Source organism: Manis javanica, chromosome 17 (genome assembly GCF_040802235.1).
Source record: "Manis javanica isolate MJ-LG chromosome 17, MJ_LKY, whole genome shotgun sequence".
Classification (NCBI taxonomy): domain Eukaryota; kingdom Metazoa; phylum Chordata; class Mammalia; order Pholidota; family Manidae; genus Manis; species Manis javanica.
The window spans coordinates 10167695-10190218 of NC_133172.1; the positions used below are offsets into that span (position 1 = coordinate 10167695).

The following is a 22524-nucleotide window of genomic DNA, read 5'->3' on the forward strand; positions in this document are numbered from 1 at the left end:
ATCAGTTGCAGTTCTATGGACCAATGAAAAAACATCTGAAATATAAAGGCAACTTGTCTGGGTCACTGCTCAGCAGAAGCTGCACCTTGCTGCCTGCGACTGAGTGCCTGGCAAGGAGTCTTGGTGAGTTCTGGAAGGGAAGGAAGGGAAGGGGGTGCTAGGGCGGAAGTGCTGGCCTGGAAGTCTGGGCCTCCCCCAGCAGGGAGCCCTGCCCGTGGGAGCAAGGTGGGCTCTGATGGCCGAGTTCATCCTCAGCCGAGCGCAGGCCTGGCTGGTGAGGCTCACGGGACAAGGAAGGGCTGGAGCGGGAGGCCGTGTCTTGGATGGCGACGGATCATCCGTCATGAGTCTTTTTTCCAGGGTTCTTACTGGTCCAGAGGATCTGTGCACAAGTGGCTGAGCCCCTTCTCCCAACCTTGGGTTACCATCCACCCCAAATATGAGTGGTGGGTCTACCACAGGGAGCCTTGCAGGTGAATCCCTTGTGAAAAAGAAAGGGGAGGTCCAGGGAAATCTGGTCCAGAGACCCTCCTCAGCCACTCTCCCCTTGGCTGAGCCAGGCTCTAAGGGCACCTGGAGACTGTGGTGCTCAGAGAGTGGGTGTGGGAGGATCTGGTGTCAGCTGTGGTGCAAGAAGCAATTGGTGGCAGGAGCAACAGGGCACTTAGATATGGCGACCACTCAAGCTCGCCAGCATTTCCGGGGGGCCCGCCGCTCCTGCTGTCCTGCTGGAAGAGCGGTTGAAAGGGCCATAGCGGGTGGGTCGCAGGGCCTGGGGGAAGGCGGCCAGGGAGGCCCCAGTGCACACGGGGCTGACCGCAGCATGTGGTGGCCTCTCTCCTGACCCCACTGGAGAACTCAGGAAGGGCTCTGTGGGAAACAGGTTGAGAGCAAACATGCCTCAGATGAGCACCGTGGGAATGGAGCTGGGCACCACCAGAGGCAGCGAAACAGAGGAAAGGAGGGAGAAGACAGAGGGGGACACAGAGACACAGAGAAGAGGAGAGACCGATGCGGGAGTCTCCCATTTTGGGTCCCCTGGAATGTGGTGAGGAGGGATGACTTCCCTAAACTGATGCCATGTATGTTCTTAGATTTCTACAGAAAACCTTCCCTCTTGGCCCAGCCGGGTCCCCTGATCAACCTGGAAGAGTACGTGATGACCCTGCAGTGTTGCTCAGAGACTGTGTACGAAAGCTTCATCCTTCACACAGATGGAGCGTCCGGGGCCCCTGGCCTTGGTGGGCAGCTCCGTGCCGGGGGCTCCCATGCCAGCCTCTCCACGGGCTCTGTGGCAACTGCCCTTCTGGGGACCTACAGAGGCTTCGGCTCTCTCAGCCACGCCCCCCGATGTGTGGTCGGCCCCCAGGGGCCCCCTGGACATCGTGATCACAGGTGAGAGTGTCCACACTCCCCCCATTCTCTGCGGGGTACAGATGGCATGTCCTAGGTCTCGAGAGCCCCAGCAGGTGACGGGGATGAATGTGAGGTTCTTATGACGACAGAGTGGGTGAGGGCTACATCCAGAGAGACAGCCGGGTGGGGACCATCCAGGACCACATGAAGGACAGCACAGAGGCGAAGGCAGGGGGGCAGAGTAGGCATAAGGGCGAAGGGAGAGATGCAGGCAGATGCACACATGTCAGGGGGAGGGCGCCTCTCCACTCTGTTCAGAGACCTGGGGCCGTTTAGAAGCTTGGTTTCCACTTAGCTCCACACTCTCTTCTCCACCAGGACGGCCCAAAGACACCAGGTACCTGACCTAAGTTTCAGGGTCAGGCTGGCCCTTCCCAGGCTGATCCCGTGGGCCCGGTGTCCTCACGCCATGTGGTGCTACAGACGCTTGGTTTTTATTCTGGCATGACTTCCTTCCACGTGGTTGAGCCAGGATGTGTCCCAGGCTACCATGGTCCTGGGTGGAGGAGCCAAGCACCAGCCCCTGTATGTGGGCATGTTTTATGGGTCCCCCAAAATTGTGTCTCAGGTCCCTCCAGAAGTTATAGGATTCCTGAGGTCCAAAGCCCGCAGAGAGATGCAACAGAGAGAAATCAGTCCATGAAAAGCAGACACAGAAACACATGCCTGCACACACACAGAATGAGCCACACACACTCGCGTGCACACACACAGAATGAGCCACAGACACTCGCATGCACACACACAGAATGAGCCAGAGGGATGGGAGAGAGACACTGGCTCAGAGACAGGGAACAAGAAAGACAACGGTGGAGAGAAAGAGAAGAGGATACAGAGGTGGAGAGAAAGATGGGAGGGGGAAAGCAGACCCCTGAGTGAGGGCCACAAAGACAGAGAAAGAGGGCACTGGGGAGGGGGTGGTGGTTGACAGAGATTCCCAAGAGAGGCAGAGAAAGTCACAGAGATGGAGATGATAGAAGATTAGATAGATAGATACACAGATGAGAGAGAGAGAGATGATAGCTGAGAGCTGACAGGTGATGGGTAGGTGACGGCGTCAGATGACAGGCAATGCAGAAAGATGGGGACAGCACAAAATGAGAGGGTTGGGGTCAAAGAAAATGACAGATCAAACCAAACCAACCGGAGGAGAGGCAAAGAGAATAAAAAATACAAATAGGAAGAGAAATAAAAGGGAGGCGAGGTCAGAGACAGAGGGAGGAGGGGCCAGGAGAGAAGGGTGCCAGGCCGGGAGCGGAGGGCCGGTTCCCCGCCAGCTGCAGGCTCTGCAGAGAGAAGCCCTCCCCACCCAGGCAGCCGGCTTTCCTGCTGGGAAAATGCGAGAACCCGCGTTCCCCAGCCCCCCGGGGGCCCTGGGGTGACCCGCAGAGAACCGACCAGCTGGCTGCAGGGTGGAGTCGCAGGGGGCTCCCAGCCGCCTCCCCCGGGCCCTGCGACCCAGCCCACAGGAGCGCACCCCCTGATAGGTGAAGGATAGGGGACAGTGTCTCCCCACGCATGGTCCGCCCAGAGTGACCGGCTGCACCTTCCTGTCCCGGGTGAGGAAGCCTCAACCCGCCCCATGGGTGGAGATCTGCACTGTTCAGGCCGTATCTGAGGGGCGTCCTGCACAGGAATTCTGGGGAGAAGGAAGCCCCCCGTGAAGGGAGGGGGAAAGCAGTGAGGAGACCCCCCCAAGACCCCCCCTCCCCTCCCACGTGAGGCCACACTGGCGTCTGCACGTCCAGGCGGACGAGGAGGGGGTCCAGGCGGACCCCGGAGGAGGGCAGGCCCCGCTCAGTTCGGGGGATGAGAGGCCGTGTGGGTCGTCACCACTGTCTGCTTCCTGGGGGCCCTTGCTGACCCCTCGCCCACAGGGCGATTGCCCCGGCAGCACAGGGGCAGCCTACGCAAGGGTCAGAGGCCCTGTCCGCATGGACATCCCAGAGGGAGTGTCGAGTCCCCCTGGACTCTGGGATGGGGGACCGGACCCCCAGGAGGCAGCGCAGGTGATGAGGGAGCCCCAGGGGGTGGGAGGTGGAGCCCCGTTTCTCCCCACTCTCCTTCAGCTGGTCCCCTTCCACCCACGGAGCCAAGCACCACAGCTCCAAAGGGTGACTGAGGACCCCTTTGCTGGCTGTGGGCGCCCGGGAGAGGGGGGCCTTGGGTTCCAGGGTCTGCCCATCCACCTTCCTGCTCTGTGACCTCGGGCCTGTCCCCTTCCCTCTCTGATGCCCGGGCTCTGCGAGGGCAGGAGGGGCCTGGGTGGATGCGGGGCCCCTGAGGAGGCTTCATCTCTAACTTCCTGCAGCAGAGACCCCCTCCGGGGCAGCCGATGGGAGTCTCCCTGACCCCTCAGGGATGCTTCACTCGTGCTCCGCCCCCGGGCCTGCCTGGAGATTAGCCTCCTGGGGACTTGAGGGGGAGAGGAGGGCGTGGCTGGGGGGGGGAGGCCCGTGCTTAGAGGGGGTCCATGTGCCCACACACGCAGCGAGCTGGGACTCGGTCTCTCGCCCCCACGGAGGAAGGACCCCGCACTGATGCAGCCGCTCCAGGGTGCTGCACGCAGTGGGAACGCCATGTGCATTTCTTTCCTTCCTCCGCTGTAACAGGTCTCCACAAGCTTAGTGGAGCAAAGCAGCAGTTTCTTTTCAAGTCATCGTTCAGTTCTGGAGGTCAGAAGTCAGAAGCCGGTCTCACTGGGCTAAAATCAGACAGCAGCAGGCGGCACCTCCTTCGTGGGCCCCGGGACAGCGCATGTCCCGTACCCCAGCCTCCAGAGCTGCCCGCCTTCCCTGCCCGAGGCCTCCTGCCTCCCCCTTCGGGGCTGATGACCAGCCAGGCCTCCCTCGCCCAGAGCCGCGCTGACGCCCCTCCCCACACCTCCTGCCTGGTCCTCTCCCCTGACTGCCTCCTTCTCGGGGGATCGCGCTGGGGCCCCCCAGATCACTTACAATAACCTCCCCATTTTAGAGCCAGCCGTCTCGAGCAGGCCTCCTTCCTCCCTGACGTGCAGTATGACCTGATCACAGATTATGGGGCGCATCTGGCGGTGGAGGCGTCTCTTCCACCTACGGCAGGTGGCAGACCAGACGAATTTGGGGAGGCTGATGCTACGGTGCAGGTAAGTGGGAGGACAAGGCGAGTGTCCCCTTGCCCGGGCCAGGACCAGTGGCCTCACCCGCTGGGTTAAGACAGGATAAGCGGCATGAAGTAACGGGCATCCGGACTAACCCTCTGGTAAATAATTTTGTTCATCAGATGGGCTAAACAGCCACCTGCTCTCATGGGCTGCAATATGAAACTTACACCAGGACATCAGAGATACCTTAATAATTTCGACGACTTCTTCTCCTTACAGAAAAGACATTCATTCTTTTTTTTAAATTAACGTATCATTGATATACAATCTTATGATGGTTTCACATTCACAACACCATGGGTTCAACATTCGCCCATATTATCAAATCCTCACCCCCTCCCTTGTGGTCACTATCAACATAGTGAAATGTTACAGAGTCATTCTTTGTAGAAAATTTCGAAAACAGAGATAGATAAAAATCACTCATACATCTATAATCAGATAATCATTGTTTCTTTCTTTAATGTTGGTTCAGAATATCTTTGTGTATAGTTAGACAAACTTTTACATATTCACTTCTTTGCAACCAACACCCGTACCAAAACGTAGACTATTCTAAATGCTCTGGAAGGACCCCTCAACTCTTCCCAAGTCAGGACTTGAAAAGTCCTGTTGGACATGGAAAGGTAGGTTCTGGCTTCCCTTCCTGTGTCACCGCCAACATGGCAGATCGGTCATCCCCCTGCCTTGCTGTTACTGACCTCCGTCTACACGCAACCACACAGTATGAACTTTTGAGACTGATTCTTTCTTTCAACATTATGTTTGAAATTTAGTCATATCTTTGCATGTGAGAGTTTCTCCCCACCCTTTGTGAGGAGGAACACACACACACACACACACACACACACACACACACACACGGCCACACTTCCATTTCCTTTTATATAAAATATAAGTATTTCACATATTGGAATCTCCTGAGCATCTCTCATCATTTCTCAAAACTCTAAGTTTCAATTTTATTTTCTGAAAGATGTGCTGTGCTCCCCTTGAGAAAAGCCATGTATTTTACTGAATATTCACAACTCCAGAACACCACCTGCTGCCCACGCATGCTCTGATTTGGGGAAAATTGCCTTGAAAACTGCAAGAGAGTAAAGGCCCTCACTGCCCAGTCTCTTTCTGCATCTCTGAGGTAAGTGGGTAAGATAGACAGATAAATGATGATAGATAAATGATGATAGATAGATGATGATAGATATAGATAGATGATAGATAGATAGATAGATAGATAGATAGATAGATAGATAGATAGATGATAGATAGATAGATGATGGATAGATAGATAGATAGATAGATAGATAGATAGATAGATAGATGATAGATAGATAGATGATGGATAGATAGATAGATAGATGATAGGTAGATAGATAGATGATGGATAGATAGATAGATAGATAGATAGATAGATAGATAGATAGATAGATAGATAGATGATAGATGATAGGTAGATGATAGATATAGAGAGATGATGGATATAGAGAGATAGAGAGATGAGGATGTTTAGATATATAGACATAGACACAGGAGGTTCTTTCTTTAGAGGTGATGAGTAGCTCCTGAGAAATCCCTGTGCCGCCTGCACTGAGAAAATCCCCAGTGGGAGAATATACTGAGCACCTGCTCAGGCCCAGGTGGGTGTCCGGAGTCCCGGAGGCCAGAGGGAGGACGCGTGGGTCCATAACAGGCGCGGTCATGGGGTTTCTGACTGATGGTCCCATGAAGAAGAATCTCTGTGTGTATGAGACCGTTTTATATTCTGCCCCAGGCCCTTCCATTTGAATGTGGGGTCTGGTCCGAAGAAGGATTGGAGCCCCGTTAGACGCTGGCTGAGGAAACAGCCACTTGTCCTGTGAAACTGGAGCAGGAAGGCCTGGCTCCCCTCACCCACCCGGGAGCTCTCCACAACTAACCTCTCCGGGAAGGAACCGTTTCTCGGGCGCCAGTAGATGAGGAAATTCTCTGATCTCATACTTCCCGTGGGTCTCCCTGCGGATGTGCACCAGCAGGAGGTGGGCTGGGCCGAGGCCATGTGGGGCTATGGCCTCCAGAGCTGTCACCATCCTCTGGTGAGTCCGACATGCAGGCGGGCTAGACGGGAAGAAGGGGGAACCCCCACATAGTCGGTGTCCCTCTTAGCTTGAGGACTCCGTGCTTTTGGGGGCTGCCAAGGACATTCTGGCCTCCTAAGTGGAGAGACGGCCTTTGGCCGCGTGAGCCCAGGGGACCTCGAGGCGTCTCAGCTCTCAGGTCATCAGCTGGGCCCCGAGGGCCTCACCCAGCCCATGTCAAGCTCTCTGGGGATCCCTGGCGGCTCCGGAGTTCCCACAAATGAGAGCCTGATGGGATCTAGAAGATAAAGCCAAACAATCAGTCTCCACAGCTATGTTCACTGTAGAAGAAAAAATGATTTGCAACAGAGACAGGAAGCCAAAGGGCCGATCTACCCTGAGACCCTCTCTTCCAGTGCTCTGTCTGAGCCAGAAGGTTGGGGCACAGGGAGGTAAGTGCCTCCGGGTCTCCCCAGCTGCCTGTGCCCTGGGGTGGGAAGGTTGGAGGGACCGTCCACCGAGGGGATGGACAAGTCCCCGTTGGAGCCGCCTTCCAGTTGGCCGAGCTGTGACCCCCCCGGCCTGCCTCTGTCGACCCCTCAGACAGCGTGCTCAGACCCAGGTGGATCTCTGCCCCCGTCAGTCTCTGCCCCTCAAGCCATGTGTCTCACTGAGTGTTCGCAAGGGGAAGGATAAGGATGTCAGGAGCTCGCTGGCATTGCCAAAGACCCTTTCCTGTTTTGAGTCTACGTGTTTTCATAGCCTAGTTCTCTCCGGACTATCCACTTGACTTCATTTAAAGGGATGTCGCCTTGGGGCAGCCCGACTGTGCAGCCGGTGTTTTCCTGTGCACCACCCCAGCGCCAAGCACCAGCTGCTACCAGGACCAGGTGTGTGCCACCCAGCTACTGGCTTGGCTTCCTAATGGGTGTGACCCCCTGTGCCTCCACATCTCATCTCTACCAGCTCCCTCTAAAGACCGTAGCCTTTGAAATATAAACGTTTATCTCCCCTTAAAACTCCTCAGTCTTCTATCCTCAGATAGGCCTGTTGACTTCCCCAGGCTCCCCCAGCCCTCATCGCCTGGCCTTGTGTCTCCTCCGGTGCACTTTACCCTGTCCCTCCACGTCTTTGCTCTTCATCCATGCTGACCTTGATTTAGTTTCTCCCTCACTTGCTCCGTTTTACTAACTCAGGTCCTTCTGTTATCACCCGTGGTCCCCCAAACCTGCCTGCCAAGTTTGCCTGGGCAGTCAGGCCTCATCCTTATGTGTCTCAGGACCCTCACATCTGTTACCAGGCCTCCAAATTCCACGTCTTTATACTTCAGACTGCACATCATGATCTGCAGTGATATACTTGTACATTTTAAAATTACTATCTGACATTAACCACATCATCGTCTCATTAAAGATATTCACCAGGTCTCTTTAGGTCAGAGTTTCTCAATCTCAGCACTACCTACATTTGGGACCAGATAATCCTTTGTTTTGGGGTCGGTTCTGTGCACTGTAGGGCCCCTGGTCCTTACCCAGAAGATGCCCATGTTATCTCCCACCCCAGTTGTAACAACCAAAGATGTATCCAGACATTGCCAAACTGTCCCCTTGGAGGTAAAATTGCCCCATGTTGAGAACCGAAGGTCTAGGTCACAATAGTGAATAAACAGTATGCCTGGGTTAGTGGAGGCATCCCTCCATGCACTTTGGAGCCACAAATGCATGGACATACTGGTGGGTAATGGTACTGACTGTAAGGCAGTCCTGCAAGCTGTGGGGAATCTGGTCCGCAGCTTCCGCAACTGCCAGAGCAGGTGTGTCTTGCTTGATGACAACCCTCTCGGGGACGGATAGCTCCCCTCGTCCTCCTTCCGAGAGCCGCAGTTGAGCGCACCGCCATCAGGTCTAGAATAGATGACACGCCTCCATACAGGGAACCGGCTTTAAGAGCCCCTCTCCACCCCCACCCCCATTTGCTAGTTTCTCCTCAGAGCAGAAATTTCCCAAGTGCACAATCACTTGCTCAAAGCCATTCAGCATAAATGGACTGGGGCCAAAAGCTGAACGGCACCCCCTTCTATGCCCAAACCTTTCCAGACTCCTGTCTGTCCTCAGTCCTGCCCCTGGAGTGGTCAGGTTGCAGGCACCAGCCTGCTGGCCTGGTCTCACAGAGCGGGTCACCCTACGCAGCAGACCCCTGTCCGCTGCCTCCTCCACCTGCTTTAGGATGGCATGCTCTGCCCACCTGGCAGGGGGCACAGCACAGAATCTGGAGTGAGTCTCCTAGTTGCCAAACCAGATCTGACAACCCTTCAGTTTGTGCTCTTGGGCCACTGGCATGGTATCTCCAAGTCTCAGCCTCTCCCTTTAGAGGGAAGAGCAGAACTGCATGCTGGTGAGGATTACCATGGCGACCAAACACCAAACAAACTTGGTGGCAAACACGGTGGACTGGTGGTTGCTGGGGGCTGTGGGGAGAGCAGAATGGGGGGTGACCCTTTCACGGGCATGCAGACTCCTTTAGGGGTGATGAGATGGAACTAGAGAGAGGTGACGGTCACACAACATTGTGAATATACTACATGCCACTGAATTGGATACTTTAAAATTTTGTGCTATGTGAACTGTACCACAAAAACCAAATGAATGCAAAGGAAGGAACTCAGTTTCTCAAAAATCTAAACAGAGAATCATTATACAATCCAACATGTGAAAAAGCAAAGGAATGGAAAGCAGGGACTTGAACACACATTTGTACTCTGATGTTTGTAGCAGCATTATTCACATTAGCCAAAAAGTGGAGACCCCCCAAATATCCATTGACAGGAAGGGATGATTAAAATGCAGTAGACACAGCAATGTAGTATTATTCCATGTAAAAAGAAAAGACAGGCTGACACGTGTTATAACATGGATGAATCTTGAGGATGTTACGTGAAGTGAAATATGCCAGACGCGGAAAGACAAACATCGTATTCTTCCGCTGATATAAGTACCTCAAATAGGCCACTTCCCAGAGAAAGAGGGTATATTACAAACTGCCAGTGGCTGAGGGGAGACGGAGCTGAGAGTCATTGCTTCATGGGTTAGTGTTTCTGTTGAGAATCATGAAAAATGTCTGAAAATAGAAGTCATGGTTGCCCAGTATGGCGAATGTAATTAGCACTGAGCAGCAGCCTAAAAACTGGTTAAAATGGTAAATTTTATGTTATATATACTTTACCACAATTAGAAAACACCCAAAAAAAACAACTTTAAAAAGGAAGGAATTACAGGTCCTTCACACCATAATTTATATGTGTTCCCCCATCGAGAAGGAAAGCACGGCTTCTCCCTGGGGGGGCCACCCAGGTCCCAGCTCTGTTTCCTTGCAGGGGACTGTCCGGTCCCTGTTGTGTCTGCCGCTCCTGGTTCTGTGGTTCCAGGGAACGAGTCTTGTGACAATCTTGTGCTGGGGAGACTCCCGAGTCTTTCCTGTGCCACCTGGGACCCTGGAAAACTCCACATACAAGGTGGTGGAGAAGAAACTGGAATTTCAGAAGAAGGCTGACTGTATCATTAACTGCACAGACGCAGACACCGCGGGGCATTATCAGGGCCGGTATGAGAAACACCACAGCTGGTCAGAGCGCAGTGACCCCCTGGAGCTGGTGGGGACAGGGGAGCAGGCAGCCGGGGTCTCCAGCCGTCATGCATTGTCCTTTTTTTTTCTCTTCACAGACTTTATTCTTAGAACAGTTTCAGATCCACAGAAAAATTCAGAAGAGCCTATGCAGCTGCATGGAAGATGGTGACATCTGCCAGGACTGCGGTACCTGCCTTGCTGCTAATGAACCAGCATCGACCCATTATTATGAGCTGAGGTCCACGGTTTATTTGGATTTCTAAGGGTTCACCCAGTGTCCTTCACCTGTCCTAGGATCCCATCGCACATGGCATGTCGTTGTCCTGTCTCTAGGCTCCCGTCAGACTGTCCTTGGCCTTGACGACCTGGGCAGTTTGAGGCCTGGTCAGGTACTTGCAGGGGGCCCGGCTCTTGGAAGTCACCCGATGCTTCCCTCAGGATGGCTCAGGGGTTCTGGGATCCTGGGAGGAAGACCACAGGAGCTCAGTGCCATCGTCTCCGCTCCATGTGAAGGGAACATCACGCACCCAGGAACACGGGTGCTGATGCTGGCCCTGAGTACCTGGCTGAGGTAGTGTGTGCTGGGTTTCTCCTCCAGAAATTTGCTTTTCCCTATGGAAGGAAAACTGCATGGCGTGGGAATTATGTTCCTGGCACAAGTCCAGCCCTCAGTGTTAAGCTCTGTCCTCAGGGTGGCCGGACCCTGTGTTTCTGAGGGAGGGCCCTGAATTTCCAGGTGCTTCTGTCTCCTGACATTCTTTTTACACAATGTCACCTTTCTCAGCCCCTCACATAGCTCCTCAAACTCTTGGATGCCATCCCCCCCTTTTTTTTTGTCAAAATATCATTTGTGACAGTGTGATTTATAACAAGAAGTATATATTTGGTCTTCGTCTCCTGGCACAGAGCTCCTAAGAATGGGAATTTCCTGTGATTAGAGCACTGAAGGTGTGTTTTGTTGGGCTAATGAGCTGGTGTTAGGTCAGCACCTACAGATGGGGATGGTCACTAGGGGAAGGCCAGGTGACTGGAGGGTTGGAGGTTGGAACTTTCGGTCCCACCCCCACGAGGGGAGAGGGGCTGGAGGTTGACTCGATCACCAATGGCCAGTGATTTAATCAGTCACACCTCTGTCATGAAGCCTCTGTAAAAACCCAAAAAGACAGGGTTCAGAGAGCTTCCAGGGTGGTGAGCACGTGCAGACTGGGGGAATGTGGTGGGCCCAGGGAGCATGGAAGCCCCTCGCCCTCTCCCCCCTGGCCCTGTGCGTCTCCCTCACCTGGCCACCAGCATCTCTTCCACCTGCGGTTCCTGAGTTATGTCTTTCTATAATAAGCCAGTGATCTAGTAAACAGCTTCTCTGAGTTCTGTGAGCTGCTCTAGCAAGTTAATTACACCCAGAGAGGGTCATGGGAACTTCTGATTTGTAGCCTGTCCATCAGAAGCCCAGGGGATCACCTGGACTTTCAGCTGGTGTCCGAAGCGGGGGTGGTCTTATAGGATGGAGCCCTCACAGCATGGGATCTGACATGATCTCCATGTGGACAGTATCAGAATTGAGCTGAATTGTAGGACGCCCTGCTGGTGTCTTAGAATTGCTCGATGGGGTGGGGGAAATCCTGCACATTACACTTGGGAACAGAATTGTCTGTGTCGCCCGGCTTTAGAGACCAGCTCTCCATCTCCCGCAGATGGCATCTCTTCTTGCCCGCAGGCTGCTTGTCTGCACAGCGCTGTTTGCAGAGTGTGCGTCCTGTGCTGGTGCAATGGGACGCTAACAGCTCCCGTCCCTCTGGAGCAGGGACCGTCTGCGTTTCCCCTTCTCCGTGCAGACCCAGCGTGCGTGGCAGGGATGAGGGGGAAGGAGGGAGAGCCTGCTGAAGGGCCCCCCTCTCTCCTCTCTTAGGCTTATATGGTAGCCCTTCCTCCCTGCTGATCCAGGCCGCGTGGCAAAGCTTGGAGAGAGGCTTTCCCTCCAGTGCGGTTTAGCGCACGTCCCATTTGATAGATTTTTCACTGGCCAAGGATGGAGAAGCTGCCTTGTCCCAGCACCAAAATGGGGGACACCACGGCAACTTCTTCGTGGGTCCTGTGAACCCCAGCTTCTCAGGGAACTACAGCTGCTACGGTTGGTACAGCGGCAGCCCTTACGTGTGGTTGGCCCCCAGCGAGGCCCCGGAGCTTGTGGTCACAGGTAGGTGCAGCCCAGCCCGTCCCTGTGTCCTCCTCCCTGGGGTTCTCCAGGCCACCCACAGCCTTGGTATCAGGCAAGAACATAAACAGGTGCTCTGCCAGGAAAAGCAAGCACAGCGTCCCCCAAACCACCTCCTTCCCCGTGCACAAGACTCCCCCGGGGGCTGCAGTTCCTTACCCTCGCACCCAGGCAGGCGGCCTCCATGTGGTTCTCAAGAACGCAGGAGCTTGTTGAGGAGGGGGTCAGATGGGACCCCACACAGGGAGATGACTCCCCGTTCAGGGCTCTGGGCTGGGGAAGGAGTGGAGCGTGACCACTGATGGCTCCTCTCCTTTGGATTGTATCTCTGCATATCATGAACCAAGACTGCACGATGGAGACTGGGACCCACATGGGTGTGGCAGGGCTGGTCCCTGTGGCTCTCGTGGCCATCCTGGCTGAACACTGGCTCCACCGCCAGGCTTCCCACAAGGGAGACCGGCCTGGCCTGAGCTGGAGTCGATGGGAATGTCAGAGAATGGGGCTCTGGACCAAGCCCTCAGCGCCCCAGGCAGACACCTGGAATGGGTCGGCCCCTGCGGAGTGCCCCAGCGCGTGTGGAAGGCAAGGGAGAGAGGTGCTACCAAGCGTGGGCCCATCTTCAAACCAGTGAAATGGGATTTCCCTTCGTGGAGCCGATGCGCTTGCACCTCCCACCTTTCTGACATCAGTGATTAAATTCTCAGTGAAGTCTTAGCTTAACTAATCACCCTCCTTATGATAAAAATAATGCAAGGCATTCTCAGTTCTCCTTGCAGACTGCTTTTCACCCTTCCTCTGTAGAAATTCCAGCTCATTATCTTCAGTTTGTCTTGAATGTATTAATGTTTATCAAATTCATCAAAACCGTAACAGGGAAGGGGATGAATGTGTTGAACAACTTGATTGTATTAATCATTTCACAATGTGTAAATATATTAAATCATCATGTTGTACACCCTAAATATATACAATTTTCTATTTGTCAATTATCCTTAATAAAGCCAGGAAGTTTTTTAAATAGGGGGAAGTGAAAAGGGAATTCACTCACTCCCAGAATGGAAACTTCAAACCATCTTGATTAAATGAAGTTCTGAACTTTTGGCTCCTGGGTAGAATATGACGGCTAAGTGCTGGGGTATGGTTTCAGTACCTTCCAGAGAAAACAGACCTGGTCTTAAGACATCACGATGCAAGTCTTTTGAACAGAGACCTCTGCTTAGAGTTAACACTGCACAGAGAAAACGCTGGTGTAAAGGCAATCTTGGCGAGGATTTCCCTCTTAGGAAAAGCATTTCTGGAATTGCTCCAATCACCATCTCAGAATGACAAGAAAACTTGCCTTTGCCGGAAAGTCTGGAAGCAGACTTATGAAAAATAAAAAACACAGATGTCTTTTCACAAGAATAAGAGATTGAATTTCCTTTCTGAGCTGTGTGGGACCAAACCCATAAATGAATGTAAAATTGTCTACAGCCCACTGGACATCTGAGAAACCCCAGAAAACAGAGTGGAAGACAAGACCTGCTGTCAGTGCGCAGAAACACGGGTGCTGGAGTCCCTTAGGTAAGAAAATTCACTGTAAATGACCATCAGTAAATACTGCAAACCTCATGCAGAAACAAAGAACCCCAAAATTATTATGGAAGAATTAGCAACCCCAAAGGACTTGAGACATAGAACTGCTTCCTGCCTATATTAATTATTAAAATAGTAAGAGAGGAAACCCTAAGGAAACCAAGGCTTGACCAATTCTCTAAAGTCCCTGCCGACCCCAGTTAGGACCACGTGTGGAGATACTAACTTCATCCTCGGTGGTGCCAGGGGGTTGGTTCCGATTCCAGGGACTTCCCTCCCAACTTGCAAAATAATTTCCCGGGAACATAATATCAATGAGCCTTTTAAACAGAATCCCAGTTTCTCTAGGGAGCTTTCTGCAGGGGAGCTATTTCTATGCCCTGGGTCGCTTTACCCCCAAAGGACAGCAAGACCTCTCCTGACAGGGACTCATTAGCGACTTCCCTTCAGGCTGTGGATGGAATCTCGAGGGACAAGATGAGAGAGATGGACTCCGGGAGGCGGGGAGGCCACACGCCCTCTCGGCCCAGGGGCATCGCTCTCACCTCCAGGTGGGCTTGTCCCGCGTCTTCTCCCTGCCTCCCGCTCAGGCCGAGTGCGATCAAAAACCATAGGTGGGTATATGCCTAGTGAGATAAGCCAGGCAGAAGACAAATACCATACGATTTCACTCACATGTGGAATCTATGAACAAAACAGCAGGAGACTCAGAGACACTGAGAAGTGACCGGAGGCTCACATGGTGGAGGGGCTGGGATGGGTCAGTGAAACAGGTGAAGGCGTTGATAAAGGGGCTCAAAATCTCAGTCATACTATAAATTAGTCACAAGGATAAAAGTACGGCATAGAGAATATAGTCAATAGCTCTGTAGCATCTTTGTATGTTGACAGATAGCAACTACGCTAGTTGGGTTGAGATTTAATCATGCACGTAACTGCCCAATCACTGTGTTGTACACTGAAAACCAGTCTTTTGTATCGAGTACACTTCAATAAAAAGAAAAATCATAGCATTCAGCCAGGTTTCTCAGTGGCGTGCTCTGGGTCTGCTCTCTCTGTATGTGGTCGACATGGAAACTGACGGGTGGCCCTGAGTTGTCACCCACTTCCTTCACACTGTCTTTCCTGTAAGTCTTTCAAGGCTAAAGTCTCCAAAGCACACAAGACAGAGAGTCAGCTGGAGAAGCCCCCAACTGCATGCCTGTCGAGCCCTATACTGGACACCCCCAGTAGGAGGACAAGACAGCAACAGTCCGGTGGGTGGCCCTGTCCACAGGGGAGCCACGCACTGGACCTGAGGTCAGAACCTGCCTAGGGGTTTGCTGTCCAGGCTCTCCTCTTGACCGAGAGTGAGCGATCCACTCCAGCTTGTCCTTCTCAGGGGGGCTTCTGAGCATGGCGTCACACACGTGAGGACGAAGCCTCCCCTCAAAATGCTATAAGGACATTCTGGTGGAGTCTCGAGACAGGCAGACTGGATGGCTGTTGGCTGGCTGGAGAAGGGGCATTCTGGCATTTGGAGCTGAGGACTGAAGGCAAAAGAAAAGAACAGAATGAAAAAGCTGTTGTTTGCAATCACACGACTGAATCCAGAGGAAACGAGGCCAAAGGAAATAAGCCAGACACGCAAGGACAAATAAAAGTTGTTTCACTTACATGAGGATAAAACTGTTCTATATTTTGATTAAGGTGTTGGCCACAGGACTACACGCATTTATCAAAACTCATAAAACTGGACACCAAAGGAGCAAATTTTATTGTATATAAATAAGAAAGTAAGTGGAGAATGTTTGACAACATCCAGAAATAAGAACAAAAGAAAATAGATTGGGGATGGAGATTTTTCTCATAGGATGTGAGGCAGAATATGAACTGACACACATTTCATTTCCACAAACTGTTTAAACCCTTTAAAACAGAAGAACAATGGGCACATTTTGAGTTTTAAAATATATTAAAATATCTGAGATTTTAATATTTAATGTCTGCTTTATAACAGACTAAAGACATGTGCTTAGGTAAGAAATAGAACATTTCTGCTGAAGAGCAGCGTTCTGTTGAAACACGACAAATCTCTTCCATTCTGATGAAGCCAGTTAGCTTATCCAAACCTACACACATGGTACATGGGAAAACCAAGGTCAAACTCAGTTTTTTGGTGATTCTAAGGTTTTTGCTTTGTACCCTGCCCTATGCCTTCCCTGCACATAATGTCCACATTTCAAAAAGTGGACCCAGAAATGAGTTTCAGGTGAGGCAGACCATTGTCCGCAGACCTGGTTGGGCCCCAGAAATGACCAGCTGTGCGGTGAGAATTATGTCCTTTCCTGGTGCCCTGCGGTCAGAGGTGGAGGGGAGAGCTGCGCCTCGTAAAAAGCCCCATAGTCACAGGTGCTAGTTTCAGCCCCCACATCCTGTGCCTCCTGGTAGCTGTGTGCCACCGGCTGCTCCACGTCAGTTGGGCAGGACCTGTGCCAGGATCTGTGCCATGCCTTCTGCTCTGCCTGCCCTGCTCTGCCTAGGTGAGGTCTCACGTGGAAGGGAGATGGAACCCAGGGGTCTTGGGGGGGAGACAGTGAAGCTCACTAGCCTGTCTTCCAGGGCTGTATCTGAGCCAGAGGATCAGCGGCCAGACACGTGAGCCCCTCCCTTGAACCCCCAGAGTCACTCCTGGGGGTTCAGGCTCAGGATCCGCCTGGGAGCAACAGCTGGGGGCCAGGCCAGGGCTTGGGCTCCGGGGATCCGGTTAGGGCGTTGGGCCAGCTGCTGGGCGGAGGTTGGGGGGGGACTTTGCCTACAACCCCAGCCTCTGATTCCCTTCCAGAGACTCTCTGGAAACCCGTCATCTGGGCCCAGCCCAATTTCATGGTTCCGAAGGGAAGGCCGGTGACCATCTGGTGCCAGGGTGCTCGCGGCGCCGTTGAGTACCAGCTGTATTTCGAGGGACGCCTTTTGGCCTTAGAGAGACAGAAATCACCTGGAGTGATGAGCAAAGTGAAGTTCTCCCTCTCGGCCATGACCCCCTTCACTGTGTGGCAGTACAGCTGCTTGTACCAAAGTGGGGAGCTGTGGTCCGAGACTAGTGACCCCCTGGATCTGGTGGTAACAGGTAAATGCCCCGTTCTGCAGCCGTAGAGTCATCTCAGCCTGAATCCGGGGCAGCGTCACCGCTTATTAGGCCCCTCCGGGCCCCTCCAAGCCCCGCGCAGAGACTGAGTAGCCCATGATGACCTGTGGGGTCTCCTACTGATCGCCGTCTGTGTCCTAGGGGCCTAGTGACTGAGGGCAGGTTCTCCCGCTAAGAGGTCGAAGTGGATGTTTCTGTGCAGAGGGCTCCTGGGGCGTGTCCTCAAAGACAGCCCCTGAGGTGGGCGAGGGCAGCGGGCCGGGCAGAGGGCGCAGGCGGACTGCGGTGCTGTGTCCCAGAGACCCCAGCCCAGCAAGTGGGGAGCTCCAGGCCTGGGACGGCCCTTCAGCGGAGTCTCGAAATGAGGCCGGGGGCTCTGGGCCTCCCAGCTTCAACCAGTGATTAGATGAGAACCCCTCCTACAGAGCCGTTTGCTAAAGGACGGACACTGTGGGATTCCACTTTGATGGCATCCCTGGAACGGTCAGCTGCATAGGGACAGAAAGTAGAATAGCGCTGGCCAGGGGCTGGGACAGGGCGGGTACTGATTAATGGGGACAGGGTTTCAGTTTTGCAAGACAAGAAGAAGGCTTACAGGTGGTGGTGGTGGCGGCTGAGCATCGGTGTGAATGTACTAGACACCTCTCAGCGGTGCACTTAACAATGGTTAAGGTGGTACATTTCGTGTTACCTGTATTCTACAGCAATTGAAAATAGTAACAATTTTTAAGAACGCAGGTGACTGCTGCACCCCGCCGTTGGATGCCGTGGGTCTGGGGTGGAGTCTGGGAATCCTCGTTCCTAACACACTCCCAGGCAACACTGACATTGCTGCCCCAGGAACCCGACTCAAAGGACCACTGATGGGGTGCAGTTCACCCCAAACACCCCTGGAAGTGCCTCGGTCTTGAAGGGGGAGAGCACGGAGTGTGTGTCCGTGACCACGACAGCAAGGAAAGGGAAGAGAACGGGATTCTGGGGAGCAACACCGGGTCTCATGGACGAGGGGATGGGAGATATCACAGAAGGACACAGATGCCCCTTACCCACCGGCCACCTTCCCCCACAGAAATGTATGACACCCCCACGCTCTCAGTCCATCCCGGGCCGCAGGTGGTCTCAGGAAAGAATGTGACCTTCTACTGCCATCTAGAGACTGCGACCAGCACCTTCTTCCTGCTCAAGGAGGGCCGACCTGGCTGCCCGCAGCGCAGGCAGACATGGGAGCAGCCAGGTGGCATTCCTCCTGGGCCCCGTGAGCACAGCCCACAGAGGAACGTACAGGTGCTTCGGTTCCTACAACAACCATGCCTGGTCTTTCCCCAGTGAGCCTATGAGGCTCCTGGTCACAGGTGAGGAAACCCCCCATCCTCTCCGTGTCCTTCTGGAACCCCCAGCAGCGCCGAGGAAGGCAGCGGAGGGGCAGGTGCGAGAGGAGGACAGGAGGGGACATCCCGCCGCCCGCATCCGCCCCTTCCCTGGAGGCAGGAGCAGCAGGCTGTCCACAGGACACATGCCACAGGGCTGGGTGGGGAGGAAGCCCAGAGAAAGCCCAAACCCTTGCTCTCCCTTGTCCCCATTGCTAGGAGATGTTGAGGACAGCAGCCTTGCTCCCACAGAGCTCACCTCTTCCGGTGAGCTACAGTGACTTCTAGCGTGGGGGGTGGAAACGACCCCGCAGGGGCCCTGAGAACGTGCAGTCCCCTTGGGATACCCACTGAGTGCACAGCATGGGCCGCGAGCTGCGGCTCTCTCTGCCTGGCAGACAAGCAGCCCTGCCTCTGGGGACCGTGTGGCCCAGCACAAGACAGACTGTGAGTCCAGGTCAGGATAATGGAACCGATTGCATAGCATGCGAGGAGGCGATGATATGGAAAAAAGGCAGAACAGGGATAAGGTGACTGGGAGGGCAGGGGGCAAGGGTTGTCTGAACTGGCTTCACAGAGAAGGGGGCATCAGAGCAAATATCTGAAGGAGTTGAGGGCATCAGTCCCGTGGCCAGCTGGAGAAAGGAGTTTCCAGAAAGAGGGAATGGCCGGTGTCTATGCCCTAAGGCGGAGGGATGGCCAGCCTCATGAAAGAACAGCAAAGTGGGTCTGGAAATGATGGCAGGGAGGTGATGGTGGGCACCGGGCAGCTCGTTTAGGGGCTTGAAGAGAATGGTAAGACTTTGGATTTTACTGCATGTGAGGAAGAAGAAATGATGTTGATCAGCTTCATGGTGAAACTGAAACCCAGGTGACCCTCCCGATGGAGCCCCCAGGACCTGGGATGTGGGGTGGGGACCTTGAAAAGCTGTAGGATGTAAGGAGTGGGGGATGTAGCCCAGGGAAGGAGAGGCTGGGATGGAAGAGGCTGACACTAGCTTTCTTCCTCCTGTCTTCACATTTTCCTCACCATCTGCAGACTCGGGGGACCCGCCCTTGCTAACCACAGAGGCAGGATTCCAGCAAGGTGAGTGGGCGGCCGGCCCCCCAGGGAGGAGCTGGGCAGGAGCGGGTCAGAGGGCAGCGAGTGCACGGTGAGTGAGGCGTCCTGCCACTCACCCTGTCGTGGGTCCCTGCCAGCGTGCACTCTGCTCTTCTGACTCCAGACCTTGCCCTCTGGAATCACATGGCCCAGAATCTCCTGCGGATTGGCCTGGATTTCCTGGTTCTGATGGCCCTCCGGGGCCTCCTGGCTGAAGAGTGGCTTTGCAGGAAGAGGGCTAGAGAGCAAGCCAACACCGCTTCCAGCTGGGAAGGCAGGAGAAGGTTCAAAACACGAACACTCCTGAATAAGTGATGGGAGACGTGGTGGCCCCGAGTAGAGCTGAGAGCTGATGGTGACCTTGGGTTGTGACCTTGGGCTGTGTGAGCTCTGTATTGAGCCCACGGAGGAGGGAGCCACTGCTGGACACTGGGACAAATGCGTGGGGGCTGGCGAAGCATGCTGGAGCGGGCAGGACAGAGGGTGCTAAATTTCTTCTGCAGACAGATCCCATCATCTCTGCTAGAGTCTGTGTGTTTTTGTGCCTTCTTACTGCAAACCAACATTTCAATCCCTCTGGCCTCCCCTGAAATCACCTCCTTCATTAACATTGTGGCCATGGGAATATTGCCTTCCTACTGGGGTCCTTATTCTATGTATTCTGTCTTTTCTCTGCAACATATCATTCAAAATGTTTAGCAACCCTTACAAAATAGGCTCTTACCGCATGGAACAGGAGCCAGAGAGGCAACCTCCAGATCATGGAGATGCAGGCTGTAGGCAAGAAAACTGATGTACAGCTACCGCAGCCTGTCCCAGCTGGATCTCAGCCATGAGCCGACCCCCTACCCTATGCCACCCCAAGATTCTGTTTGCTTCGCTTCTTCATCCATACCTTGCCTCGTTCTTTGTGTCTCCAAGTACATACCATCTCCTCCAAAAGAGTTTCCAGTTTGACTTACGAGTCCACATTCATACCCCTGGAGCACCTGCCATTTTTCTCTAGCAGGTACTTGAACTCCAGCACGGCATTCATGTCCATTTTCCTGTCTCTGCTAGGCACTCATGTGCATTAAATCACGGTGGATCTGATGGCCATGTCCCCAGCTCCCACGGCTGAGAGAGCTCTCAGGAAAGGTATGGTGACTCAGCGGATATATAAATGGGGCCAGAGCACAGGTGAGGACTCAAGGCTCTTGACGTTGGTCCTTGCAATGCCGTCTGGCACTGTGAGCTCTGTGCTCCTGAGACTTCCTACGTGATCAGCCCTTGAATATACCCATTACGTGGGCCCTCCCACCCGCCCCAGTGTTCCAACCCCTCACCCAGGTCAAATCCATTCTCTAAATCTGAGTTTTCTGTTAAATATCAGAGAACATGCATTCCAGCCTCAAAGGGATAACGTGGATATTTGATGATATAAAGAATACCGAGGGGGCGGAGCCAGGATGGTGGCATGAGTAGAGCAGTGGAAATCTCCTCCCAAAAACACATATATCTATGAAAATATAACAAAGAAAACTCTTCCTAAAATAGAGACCAGAGGACACAGGACAACATCCAGACCACATCCACACCTGCAAGAACCCAGCGCCTTGCGAAGGAGGAGAGGAAGGCCACAAACCAACAAGAAGGGAAGCTCTTCCAGCAGTCACTCGTACCAGCTCTGCAAACTATCTCTATCACCATGAAAAGGCAAAACTACAGGCAGACAAAGATCACAGAGACAACACCTGAGAAGGAGACAGACCTAACCAGTCCTCCTGAAAAAGAATTCAAAATAAAAATCATGAACATGCTGACAAGAGATGCAGAGAAAAATGCAAGAGCAATGGGATGAGATGCAGGGAAAAATGCAAGAGCAATGGGATGAAGTCCGGAAGGAGATCACAGATGTCAGAAAGGAGATCACAGAAGTGAAACAATCCCTGGAAGGATTTATAAGCAGAATGGATAAGATGCAAGAGGCCATTGAAGGAATAGAAGCCAGAGAACAGGAACGTATAGAAGTTGACATAGAGAGAGATAAAAGGATCTCCAGGAATGAAACAACACTAAGAGAACTATGTGACCAATCCAAAAGGAATAATATCCGTATTATAGGGGTACCAGAAGAAGAAGAAACAGGAAAAGGGATAGAAAGTCTCTTTGAAGAAATAATTGCTGAAAACTTCCCCAAACTGGGGGAGGAAATAATCGAACAGACCATGGAATTACACAGTACCCTCAACAGAAAGGATCCAAGAAGGATAACACCAAGACACATAGTAATTAAAATGGCAAGGATCAAGGACAAGGAAAGAGTTTTAAAGGCAGCTAGAGAGAAAAAGATCACCTATAAAGGAAAACCCATCAGGCTAACATCAGACTTCTCGACAGAAACCCTACAGGCCAGAAGAGAATGGCATGATATACTTAATGCAATGAAACAGAAGGGCCTTGAACCAAGGATACTGTATCCAGCACGACTATCATTTAAATATGATGGCGGGATTAAACAATTCCCAGACAAGCGAAAGCTGAGGGAATTCGCTTCCCACAAACCACCTCTACAGGGCATCCTACAGGGACTGCTCTAGATGGGAGCACTCCTAAAAAGAGCACAGAACAAAACACACAACATATGAAGAATGGAGGAGGAGGAATAAGAAGGGAGAGAAGAAAAGAATCTCCAGACAGTGTATATAACAGCTCAATAAGCGAGCTAAGTTAGGCAGTAAGATACTAAAGAAGCTAACCTTGAACCTTTGGTAACCACAAATCTAAAGCCTGCAATGGCAATAAGTACATATCTCTCAATAGTCACTCTAAATGTAAATGGACTTAATGCACCAATCAAAAGACACAGAGTAATAGAATGGATAAAAAAGCAAGACCCGTCTATATGCTGCTTACAAGAAAC

General features: G+C 52.8%; 2 protein-coding genes across 2 annotated transcripts in view; both read left to right on the forward strand.

The window, feature by feature from the left end:
- The window catches only part of LOC140847137 (zinc finger protein 541-like), a 223221-nt gene that overhangs the window by 113889 nt on the left and 86808 nt on the right, over positions 1-22524 (forward strand).
- Positions 16515-19937, forward strand: LOC140847169 (natural cytotoxicity triggering receptor 1-like). The gene is given in 8 exon segments (XM_073226483.1): positions 16515-16548; positions 16628-16663; positions 16851-17135; positions 18223-18365; positions 18367-18505; positions 18740-18787; positions 19560-19607; positions 19747-19937. Coding segments are annotated over 8 exon segments (924 nt in total).